At 34.8% G+C, this 13,441-nt stretch overlaps 1 protein-coding gene across 50 annotated transcripts in view; it reads right to left on the reverse strand.

Annotated features, from left to right (window-relative positions):
- Positions 1-13,441, reverse strand: part of LOC126920473 (calcium-activated potassium channel slowpoke) — a 107,684-nt gene that overhangs the window by 40,240 nt on the left and 54,003 nt on the right. For 45 of the 50 annotated variants that reach the window (XM_050730877.1, XM_050730876.1, XM_050730874.1 and 42 more), the window contains 2 exons: positions 5,014-5,124; positions 2,453-2,558 (listed from right to left, as the gene is read on the reverse strand). In XM_050730877.1, coding sequence (XP_050586834.1) covers positions 2,453-2,558; positions 5,014-5,124 — 217 coding nt within the window. Of the gene's footprint in view, positions 1-2,452; positions 2,559-3,837; positions 3,944-5,013; positions 5,125-10,710; positions 10,803-13,441 lie in introns of all 50 variants that reach the window. The other 5 variants (XM_050730888.1, XM_050730885.1, XM_050730908.1 and 2 more) reach the window with 3 other exon arrangements.

Genomic DNA, 13,441 nt, shown 5'->3' on the forward strand with positions numbered 1-13,441 from the left:
CAAAATATGAGTTTACATAGATATTCGAGCGCAATCTATGTATATTATACAAATATAACTGCACGTATCTCCGACGCATTTTGAAAACAATAACAAAGTAGGAAAGCAAATTGTTGCGACATTCCTTAAATACATGTGAATCAAACGACGAATCGCTAAAATTCATGGTATCAAAGTAGTGTCAACATGCTTATCTACTAATTTGACGTAAATTTAATCGTTGTAAAAGAAATATTGTACAAATAGCCAAGCATACTATTCTGTCATTTTCTTTTTTTTTTTTTTTTTTGTTTTCTTAATGCAGAATCTATATGATATACTTAATAGAGAATCGTGACTCACTGTTATAATGGAAAACTAAGTCTCTAACAGAAAGTAAATTCTTAGAAAGTATAATTATTTACTTAAACTCCATTCACAAGCACTTACCCACCTGGATTGACACGTAGACACGACATGGTTGTTATCCAAAGGTAGTAAACAACCGTAGAGAGAGTCTTTTTCACGCAATTTGACGCAGACGACAGAACGTATGCATGTTAACACGCGTTAGAAGAGACTAAGAATATTTCCTTTACGAGATCGAACATTTTTCGCTGGCCCCTGGCGAAATTTGATCGAAGAATCGAATTTAATTGCAACAATACAGTTGTACGGAAGATGTTCAAAATGTTAATGTTCGTTACGAAACTTTTACCACAAACGTTCGTGAAGTATCGTGTATGTTTGTTCGATTAAACTTATACGAGCTATTACATATTGACGGAACACGAAAGCAGATGACAGCATAGAAAGCGCGTCAAAGGGATTCCATGAAACATCGTCAATGTGCACAGAAGGGAACATACAGGCAACAACCATTTTGGAACAACAACATTTGTCCTTTCGCAGAATGTCAATTTTCGAACGACTACTGATTATTAGAAGCAGCAACCATGACACTATATCCTCGTACTTTTTGTGATTAATAATATGACGATTACTAAAGCAGCATCTAGAATACAACATGTCTCATTTTAACTATCATTCACATAATAAAGTAGGGACCAAATGAGAGATGGTTCTAATTAACCTCCGATATTTTTTTTTTTTTTTTATGTGAGTGCTTTTATGAAAGTAACAGAAACTTCATTCAATTCTCCATTTCCCAAAAATTAGTCTATTAAATTTCCAAAAATTAGTCTTAAAACATTTGATATTTTCATAGAAAAATATTCAAGAATTTAAGAAATCAAATACCATTGACGAGTAAGTTTGAAAATATTACGTGTTAAACTTCATACGTTATTAAGAAGTATGATGGTTTCCATTATCTTAGAGAAAAACATAAAATCGGATAAATGGAGAAAACAAAAATATGTAACGAATGTTAGAAACCTCCGACTGATCATCAAGTTCGGAGTAAAATTACAAATGGTTTGGGGATGTCAATGATACTGAAAATGGAATATTTATAATTAAGAAAATGGGTAAAGGAAGTTAAGTGTTAAAGAAAGTTCGTAAACAATGGAACTTTTAACACATATTGTCAAGAGTCATAAAGTTCAAAGTACAAGTATAATACTACGTCATGGAAGCTGCTACGACACAAACGGAGGAATACGACAATTCGATGATCCTGTGGATGTTGAGCACAAAGATATATATCTATGTACATATATATATGTATATATATATGTATGTATGATATGACCAATTAATCTAAAAACAATGGAACATTTTTGAGGCGATTGAAAATACATAAAAATTCTTCACAACGAAATATCAGAAAGAAATTTCATAAAATTAGTCCTTTTAAATGTAGCGACTTTATATCCTTTAGACAAATTTTACAGTGTTTTGCATAGGACTGAACAATTGAAATCCATTTCACCGAAGTCCATTTTATACATTTTCTACATAAATTTTTTCATAATTTTATTTTTATATTAGTTTTCCGCGCAGAATCGAGAAATCTCGGCTAATATTGACTAAACATCAACTACTTTTAATTACACGCCTCGGTAAATGTCGAAAGTTCAGTACCAATAATCGGTATTTTTTATTTTATTATTTAACCTATGCTTATGTAGGTAAAGGGGGTCACTTTCATAAAATAATTCTAACTAAAGTTCACGCAATTTGTAGATACTATGAACAAACATTAAATAAAAGATGAATCATAAAAATTGTCTTCATTGTTATTATCATAAACTGAAACAGAAAATAGAATAGGTTACGGATTGAATGCTTTTCGCCAACGATACGTAGCCCAATTTTCAACAATTTTGTTACTACTGTGGTCAAATTATACGCACGTACATATATATATATATGCACGGTGGCATTCGCCAAATAATACACAGGTTGATACAAGTCGGTATAATTATTATAGGTTTTGTCTTGCATGTTCAGAAGAGATAGGAAATCGAGGATTATTATTTGATTTGGACAATTAGAGTATCAGACTCACCTTGACCCTTTGCAGATCAATGGGGTTCATGATGGTCCCCTGAAAGAACTCCACGGTGGTGAAGTGCCGTTTGAATAGTCCCTCCAGCTCGAGATCTGGTGGTTTCCTAAATGGCACGGGCCCGACAAAATGATACGTTTCTTTTCATAAATAATGTTCACCTCAGACATCGGTGGACGCCTTTTTTGCGAGATTTCTCGCTGAGTAGGCCGCCAGAGATGGGCGGAGATTTGACTTATAATGTAAGTGGTATAAACGTAATAATGCTGTCGTGTTTGTTAGACCTTCGAGGAACAGCGGCCATCTAAGCTTCTAAAGGCTTTATCGATACATTATCTACGTTTCATCATTTGAAAAAAAAAGAGAAATTAAGTATACTTCCTCGGAAGTCAAGGATATACGATATATATATATATATCATGTAGTATAATAGATCTAAGTAAGTCTCTACTGCACGCTGATTCGGCTCCATAGCTCATTACAGCATACCATGCAGTCACAAGCAATTGCTTTCTACGTATAAATCGTACATATATGCGTGTAGTATGTACATACACCAACATATATTATATATATATAAAGTGATTTTTATAAATGATTAAATGCGGTTCTCTGCGTAACCTCGGAATATATGAAGAAGCATTTTGTTTGAAATATTCGTTCCCAAGAGTGATGTCATACGATAAAAACGACTGTTTCATAGACGATGGTGAGGATAAGAATATTAGTAAATGGTGAGATAGATATACGTTCTTTTAATAATTTCTAAAGTGACAACAGCTCTTGAGCTACAAGATCGTCCAAGATAGAAAATATATCAGAAAGAATGTAATTCGTGGTCGAGATTGAAAAATACATTCTTGAATGAAGCAAACTATTCCTTTCAAGGTTTCTCTGTAAGACACCCTCGAAGAATTCTTAAAGTACTTCATCATATCTGATCAATTATTCCAATTGTTCGTCATTACATGACACCACAAGAAAAAGTCTCATACCTGGATCCCAAATAAATAGCGGTCAACCGTATAATTAGTAACATGAAATAGAAGAAGAATAGAAGGAAGAAAGAAGGTTGTAGAAATACAAATCGAAAGAAGTAAAGAAGAAGATGTATAAACCTGGCTACAACTAAGAACGCATACATTTTTTATGTACACTTCCATGTCATGAATTAAAATTACGCATACCATATAGACATCTATATATCAGACATCTATATCGTTCGATCGATATAAGATTAAATTGTTGAGTAAATAACCGCGCAAAAACCTAAAAAACTACAAGGAAATAAAAAGCACGAGCTGCCACGCAAAGAGGAGATTGGTATTAGGTTGTTTGATTTGGCGGAGGTTTTCGTGTGATGGTTGTTTTAGGATTCGGGATACCTTGACACGCTCCAGGTCCACAGCATTCATCATAGTGCCCTGAAAAAACTCCACGGTCGTGTAATGCCTCTTCAGGAGACCCTCCAATTCGAGATCTGGCTCTTTCCTGGAAACACAGATCACTCCTTACGACAATGACGATCAGACCATCGTGTTCGAATAATCAAAACCGTGCATCGGCGCACCGGGTGCTCTTGGCTTCCCCTACTTTGTACATTTCTCTGTGCATTCAGCTCTCTGTTAACAATGAAAACAGTTAACCTCGAAAATTCAATCTTCAATTAATATTCGTATTAACCCAGGTGAGAGAAATTCCGCTTTGAAAATGAAAGATAACGAAAATAAACGTCAAGTCGACAGGGTCTGATCGTCTTTGTTCGTATAACCGCTGGAAAACTAATATAATTGAGAAACCTACAGGAATCGGTGAGCCTACACTTACCCCAGTTGTCACATCATTATAATACTACAAGTCACGGTTATTCTCATTTCATGAAAATCATCGATATCGCATGACATTGTTCGGTATGACTGCTTATCGGTAACGATTACAGTAGCAGACTTACTTAATTTTATATTGGTTAACGATCAGCACATATAACACATCGTAATATTTAAGGTCATTGATTGTGAAGAGACATTAAGATGTAATTTTGATAGTAATTGGATTTGTATTGTACAAGATCGATCGCATATTTGTATTAAGTTATTCGACAAGTAAGATTGGATGTGGAAAGAAATGTGTCATCCTATATAATCGTATAATAATCTGTCTGCAATGTACATAACACTATGCACGTAGGAAAATACACTGCTAAAAACAATTAGGGGATCCCACTTTGATTTTTATATCGCTATTTGTATCTATATATTCTTTCGAATATAATGTGTGTCTAATAACGATCGTTAAATTTAATCGTTATTGTAGTACAATCGATCTAACAAGCCCGTAGAGCTCTTTCATTTGCTTGATTGGTACAATGAATCTGTTTAGAGCAGCGATCCACTAATTACGTTGAGCAGTCTAATTGTTCTATGTAAGAAAAGGTCAGAGGTTAATGTCTGTTATAGATAGATCAATCATACAGTGGTTCGTTGACCAACATGAGATCAAACTAGGAGAAAAATGCACGAGGTCTTATTAGGTATAGTAAAATATCGGATCGATAACCATACCTATGCAAGAAGACAACTTCCACGTCGACGTCCTCGCGATCCTCGTGCAAGAAGTCCTTGAGGAAGTGCGAGACTGATTCGTAGGTGATGTGGCCACACACGACAATATGTCTGCCAACACAACGAACGAATTAGATTCCACTCCCGGTTAAGTACAGACAGTCGAAAATAAAAAAAAAAAGATAAAAAAGACTTACAAGCAACTACCATGTGTACACGCTCTATATATAATATACATACATATGTATCAACCGACTAACGATTTCGTTACGTTTTTCTCTCTCTGATTGCCAGCCAGCCGCTTTTCTGCTGTTTCCATTTGCTTTTCTTTCTTTGAACACGTTCCTCGAGAGGGTACACTTGTCGCGATGCCGCTCGAGGGCGTAAATACGGTCAAATGAATCTGCGCGAGAGCAACGCAACCGAGTGAGAAGAGAAAAAAATATAGACATCGTTGAGAACATTTTTTTTCTTTTTTCGTACACCATTTTAGTCTGCTGCCACAATAACGAATTTCGGCTCGAAGATCCGCGTCGATTGATCGAAAACGATACGTCCGTTCGAATGAAATTTAGAATCAAATTATACACTTTGCAAACGTTGCGAAAAACTATTGCTTGACAATTAAGAAAAATCGCACGTACTCCCGTTTACTTTTCTTTTATATATGTATATATGTATAAAACAATATATATATATAGGTATATATATATATATATACATGTAACGTAGACGTAAATATAAATAGAACTAATTAATGGACTAAACTTACCAGAACTGCGATAGGAATTGGAGTGAGTCGTTTTAGCCAACTAATGCGATCGAATAATTACGCACACGCGCTCGCGCTAGCGAGCACGCGCGCGTACACACACATACGTGGGTAAATCATCTGTGCTAGACATACAGTTATACAGACAAAAGATAAACATGACAAAAAGAACTGGATGAAATACGTAAGAGTGCAGGCTCGTTGACGTTCGATCCTTGCAATCAAGTTACAAGCACAAGATTCACTTTTTTTTAAATCTCTAGTCGTGTTAATTCTACGTGCGGTGTGAATTAATAATCACATACTCTTGCTAGTAGAAAGTAACTCATACAAAACACTGCTTAGAGTGACGATAACGTGTTAATTGCATCGAATAAGAAAAAAAATTCGCCATAGACATTCCATGCCCAATCCTCTCTACTTGATGGCATCTAATGCGAGGCTCATCGTGAACTCAGCAGACACAGGCTGGTTTGCGCGATTATACGATGTTCCACAATTAAACTCGATGCAGACGAACGAGTTCCGTGTGCTTTTCAACAATCGACCAACATTGTTGCGATTTCGCAGTGATAGCGCTATATGATCCAGCATTTTTATATTTTTGCGTTATTATATTTCGTATGTGTCACTCTCGTGCATGTTGCATCATTGAAAATATAATTTCACCAAATCACAAAACGTCACTGTCGTGAAACCGCACTATTATATCACTGATTTGACATTATTAAAACATTAAAGCATCGTCGTGCTTAAATATAATTGTTATATTTATATTTATGTATATCGTGTGTATATACACAATTGTCACGGATCCAGTAAAAAAATCGTTCGTCTGCGTGGAATCTTAATCTGTCATAAAAATATCAAAAAAAAATAATAAACACACGGATCTTGTGTGCCACTGAATCCAGCATGGGCCAGAACAAATGAGTATCAATAATTAGGCCTTACAGATGAGGTTATTCTTTAATCTACTATACGGGGCCGACGCTTTGTTACGTGAATGTCGAGACGTGAGTGTCGTGTATTTATGAGATAAGTTATGAGTATATCGTGTATAATTCCCTAGAATGGAGAGAGTCGCGTGTCGTTCGATTCCTATTGCCCATGTAGAGAGAACAAATCGAATGTGGAGAAATGTTCGCACGTCGAGTTCGCACAATTCGAACCGTTACTCTTGGCAAGTATTATTCACCGATCGATTTATACATAACTGACGATGCGAACCGAGAAAATCATTTGAAGGAGTACATCTCGTATCGAGCTTGATGCGCTTCTCTATTTGTCTCGCGGTCGAGTGCGTCACAAAAAAATTCGCCGCAAGTTCGTACCTGTCGGAAAGCTGTGTTTAACCAAATTTCTCGAAGAACATATTACCGATCTGATGATAAAATCGCACAAATGATAAAAATCAAGCAAAAACTTAACATACACAGTGAATACATTCGACGAGTGACACCTTAATATTGTCACTAGGACGCTGCTCGGTGTATCGAGTAGTACGTGCAACGATCAACAGTACCGCCGTTAATTATTGTCTCTGTGTACATATAAGGTCAAGATGACTATGAATTATACAGAGTGAGTTGAGATAAATAAGTTGCAAAATGCCTTTCTCAATAAGAGATGAGAACAAGAGAGAAGATTTCGACGAATTCGCCGTATTGTTGTTTCTCCGGGGATCATTGCTTTCAAAGTTATCCACGTTATCACTGCCTCTAAATAAATCTACAGGTTTCTTTTTCTCGATACGTTTCGACGAAAATTTTTAATCTTCACCATGATACCGTTCGAACGATTCAATCTATCACGAGCCGTTTATTTTTACACCACAGATCTCTTTCAGCAAAAGGAAAAAGCTAACGTGCGAGAAGAGAGGAAAACCTATTATTCCGGAAAACTCGAAAAACCTGAAAGTCCAACTGGAAGTCAGAAAAAAACTGAAAAAATAGTTTCTGTACTTTATTAATATTGTTACGTAGAGAAAACGCGTCGTTGCCAAAGGACATCGATTTAGCTCGTTTGTAACTGTATCTTTTAACCTTGTACGTTGGAAATTTCATTAACGTTAACTACAACATGCAAGGGGGAAAACATATAGATTCATTTAGGAAGAGATTGATAACCTTGGTAACTCTGAAAAAAATATCCATAACAACGACAATCTAGATGTTTTATGGAGCGTATGGTTTATTCCGTGTTGGCTCACTCTGCACACTCGTATGCGTAAATCGTGTATAAGTATTTTTTCATTTACATAATTGAAGGAACTCTAATTACCGGTGGTGTAGAGTTTATTGTTTGTCTTACAAAACAAGCGTAATCCCGCTAACGAAAATTATAAAATGATGTTCAATTTAAGAAGGATGTTATATGTATGGCTATACAAAATCGTCCCTAATCTAAAACATACGATTGTTGGCCCATTGACAATCCCTTCGTAAAACCTGAATAGCGCGTGACACATGATTAGCAATATATAAGTACATATATGCGTATACATACAGCTTTATATACGTGTATTGATGATATACGTATATAAAACGTATACAGGGTGAGTCATATAAATTGTTACGTAAAGTAATCTCGGAGACTGCTAGAAACGTAATTCCTTATTACATTATTATTTAATAAATATTTCATATCATTGGAAATGCTGTTATTGCATCTGAAGAACAAAAGAAAGTTAGTTATAAGAATTGTATAATCGAGGCAACTAAAAACGAAGGTGAAGGATATCTTGTACAAAGAATACTCGACAATCAACATAATTAATATGTATATATTTTTACCTATTTTTAATATTTATATATATATATATATATAAAGATCTAGAATTTATTAGCTCTTAATAATGGATGTATCGAAATCTGCTATTTTTTAATAATGAACTTATAAAAATTGATCAGTTTCTTAGAATATAACATAATGAATATATTAATATTTCATGCACTGCTATAGCTTATTTGATCAAATAAATGCAAAAAAATTACGAATTTAAGGACATATATACAAATAATGACAAAATTTTTGGGAACTGGTAAATTCCAGAAAAATAATTATACATCTGTAGAATTAGTTGTAAATAATAGAAATTTAATTTAATAATACAATTTAACTATAATGTTTCTACTACTTGTAATAGTTAAAAACATGGAGCATTTCGTTTTGTTCCCTAGTAGATCCAATAACATTATTAGATTCACTACATTTGCATGGGACGAGTCATAGATATCTGGGTGAGAAATTATTTGTAGCAATTGTTGCCAAAAGCAGCATTTTTTAAACTTTCGATATTTTTATCTCCCAGTTACTAAATATTCGTTATACTTACAACATAAAGACAATACGATAAATCATAGAAAAAATAATTACACTGATGTGCTTATTAGTTCCAGAGAAACAAATCTGTAACAATTCACATGGTCCATCCCGTGAGCTTATAATCCAAGGCGGAATTTCACTTTACCACTGTCCTTTCTCCAAGATTTACACGTAAAAACAATAATTAATGCTGTCTAAAACACCAAGGTTATTACACTTAAGTATTGCAACTTTAGGCCATATACATATATATGACCTAAATATTAGTTGAAAATGCAGGGTACATGCTGGGCGTTGACCCTTTGCACTCAGAGAGAAATACAGCTCCAACGTACTTATTTATATATTTTCTGTGCTCTGTGCCACGTCCACGAAACATGATTGTACGAGTGGTAGATATTTGCCGCCAAACACGAACAATTTGACAATTTTATTGTACGATAAAAATATTGTTGGATACGGAAATCTAATGTCAAATACATTATGGCGTCAAGGTAGCGATACATTCTTCTACGCCTAAGTTATTCGGATGAATTGATCTTTTCATTTGTTATGTAATTGCAGTTAAGAGAATCGTTATTATGTCAACTAGATGAAATTCGAAAAACGAGGAATGTAAATTAATTCATTATTACACAGTCATTGTATCCTTCAAAGTATAACTTTCGTCTTTAATTAAGAAGAGAATTGAGAAGGATTCAAAATATAAAAAAAAGAAAATAAAATGGGTATAGATTTCTAGTATTTTTAATTAAAATTTCATCCAGATGAATTTCTTTATATACCATTCGCTCCTCGTTGTTCGTGAAGATTCGAGGAAACTAGCGCGATAAAGCCGTATTTGTCCCATGTGCGGTCAAGTAAACAAACAAGCTAACACCAGTTACTGGGGTATGGTGAATCTGAGATGGTAATTGGACTAGCTGATTGACTGATAGTGTCGGTGGACAAGGGTTAGGGAACTGTGTTCTCGGGGACTGTGGAAGCACGGTTGCATTAACGCTCACTGACAACTAGTTCGAAGAGCAGGTACTGAACTGCAATTCTGCGATTCTAAATCACTGCCTCTATACGTGTATAATATATGTGTATATTTATATATTTACTCGCTAATATTGTAAATATATAAATATAAAACGTTTATATATTTTAATGCATCATACGTGTGTATGTAACGCGCGTGCTCGTGCCCACGCGTACGTGTTATGTATATTATGTTTACACGTGTGTTGGGTGTAAATATAAAACGTAACGGGCAATCCAAGGAATTTCTTTTTCAGGCTTGTCGATGTAAAAGATATAGTATTCTATTCTGTGTATCTGTGACAATAGAAACATATCAAGGGGTCGTGTAGGTAATCTGACATCGAGGCAAATGCGATCGTGTGTTAAGTACTTTAGATGTCCAGGTGCATACGGACAAAAAATATATGGCAAATTTCATGACGTCGTGCTGGAGACAGGGAGAGGGCTATTGTAGGAAGATTCAGGTGTACATCATATACAAGAAGGGGGATAGTATGAACAGTTTGGTAGTAATTAGGACTGCGAAAGGTGACTCAACTCGGGAAAGCTAGTTGGTTGGCTGTGTCTCTCACCTGCGACCTCGCTCGTTCTTCAAAGTGCCGCCATACTTGTTTCGCGTCCCGATCAGGTCAATTATCTCGGGGATACAACTGGCGAATATGGCCTACACCACGTGATAGAACAGAACACAACACTCGCATCAATACACTTGTGTGACAAGGGTGGCAATTTGTATGCTTTATTTTTTTGTTTCTCTTTTTTTTTACATAAGACTCGGTCATGTTTTCTTTTTCTTTTTTTTTTTTTTTTTTTTGGTGAGAACCGGTATCGTCTCGTCCAGTCGAAGTGATCGCTAAATGCGTCGTACACAGGTGGTACCTTAGCTAGATTTTTTTTTAGTGGGTTATATTTTTTCTTTTTTTCTGAGCTGGCGAGGGGGAGGAAATTTGCACTTATGACGGAAGTAAGTTTTGGCTCAGCTACCGGGCTGCGCGGCCACTCATAGAGACACGATTAACAGTGCTGTACCGCTATGCGTGCCACGGCCCAAATAGTTAATAGATATGGAAACGAACACGTTCCAAATAAAGGGCGGGGTAGGTAGGCTACCTACACCTAGGTCCTACACTCCTACACCTAGGCCTAACGATAACTACACGTGCCGACACGTCTACCTAGTCCATTGGCAGGTAGCTCGTATGTATTCCTTGAATTTTGCGCGAACTCTTCGATACAACAGGATTCGTTTTCCCTTTTTCTTTTGTTTTTTGTTTCTTTTTTTTTCGACGGTTATATTTCGTTTGACTAGCTCTTCACAACGAAAAATAATCGTTTCTACCTCTCGGTGGATATGTATGAACGTCGATGAACGGATCGAGAAAGCTTTAGAAGAACATTTTCCTTTTTTTCCCTTTTTGGGTACAAATCTTTCTTATTTTTCCTTCTTTTTTTGTTTTGTTCTGTACGTACGAAAGAGTACAGCAACCCCCTGTGGTACGAGATATCGTATCGAACAAAGCCGTTTTACCGAAACGAAATTTCCAAAGAATTCGAAAGAAGATATTCCTATTTGACGAGGGTACGGTGTCATTGCATGACTCGATATATCGAAGTTATTCTAGTCATTGGCATCGTGAGATCGAAAGACGCGTTTCAATGTGCACTGTATCGTTGCCGCACGATAGAAAATATTAATGCACTATTCTAATTTTAGTTAGAGAGCAGTTAGCGAGCGATGTTAGCGTCTGATTAGTTTATCACTCGTCTATATTAGCGCTTCACACAATCGATGTAGCCTTTAGAAATGTACGAAATAGCAAAAGCAGACATAGTTAGTATCCTTAGAGTGTCATTTCGGCTATGCCATATTATCGCAAATGTTAATGCGATTCTCTTTCTTCCTCTTCTCGAAGCGATTATAGGATGTTCTCGATGTATGTGTCCACTTCGAATATGATAAACTGTCGAACTCGAATGACAATTTCGAAGCTAGTGCACGTCCTATAATTCTACGATCTGTTTTATATTCTTTTCTCTTTTTTTAAGGAGAAAAAAATCGTCGATCGGCCTCTTTGGATTTATAAAATAAATTTATTGAGTCAGGTGTATTATGGTCAATGAATGAAAGATTCCTTCGCCAAAAAAGAGATACTATTACTTTTTTCAAACGTTTATTTGTACAATAGATGGTAAATTGATTAAATGATAAACTTGATGTTATAAAGAATTTACTTAGACAATATAAAACAGTTTATAAATGTGTGATGTTAAGATGAAGCTGTCATTATAATATTAATTAAAATTTATAGCGATGATGACAATTAAATTCGATTAATGATGTACAAAAGTAATTAAACGTATGTATTAAATTCAATTCGTTATATGAATTCATTATATAATGATATATATATATATACGAATCCAAAAAGTCGTAGTTATATAAGGGAAATTTGATCAAGATTAATTTCTAGAATTATCTCAACCTTGGCTTAGATCTTTCACTTGTTCAAATTAATGATACATCTTCGAAATAATCACAGTTTTATTAAAAAACTTAATACAAATATCCATACTTTTTTCTATGTCGACCATGTAAAATAGCAGTTCTCAATCAACATATTGCAAATGTACAAAAATGTTTATGAAATGTTTATGAAATGAAAAACAATATATAATACAAAAGATTTCGGAATATTGTGCATCCAAAAATATACAAGTTTATATACAATATTTCAAATGTAAAAATAATAGATCATGAGTAATGATGAAAGAACCATTTCTTATCTAATATACATATTTCATCTCGCTTTATCTGTGTATTTCAAAATTAGCATAATTTGATTAAAGTGCTCGATAATGTTGCCCATGACATACTTGTAAATATGATTATAAAAAGTAAAATGATATCGAACATATTGTCTACTAGAGAAAAGAGCACTTTCTTCATCATTGTTTATTATATTATTGATAACCTTAATGTAAATGATACAATTTCGAAGTATCTTCCATATTATAATTATATCTCCGAATGATACATATATACGTTCACACGTATCAATACACTTGAGAACCGCTAATTAAAATTATGCACGTCGACTGATAGAACAGGCCAATAGACGATCGATCTCGAACGACTAATTCTCAAGAAAAGAAGCGTGCGTCTGCGGCAACGAAGTCTGTGAGCGTAATCGCGTTATAATACATCGCAAGTTATTCTTTTTTCCTTCGTCCTTTTCTGATTAACGATATATTCAAAAGAAGAGTGTTTCTTGGGACATGGGCTAGTGTCAATCTATGCATGTA

This window comes from Bombus affinis, chromosome 9 (assembly GCF_024516045.1).
Source record: "Bombus affinis isolate iyBomAffi1 chromosome 9, iyBomAffi1.2, whole genome shotgun sequence".
NCBI classification, from domain to species: domain Eukaryota; kingdom Metazoa; phylum Arthropoda; class Insecta; order Hymenoptera; family Apidae; genus Bombus; species Bombus affinis.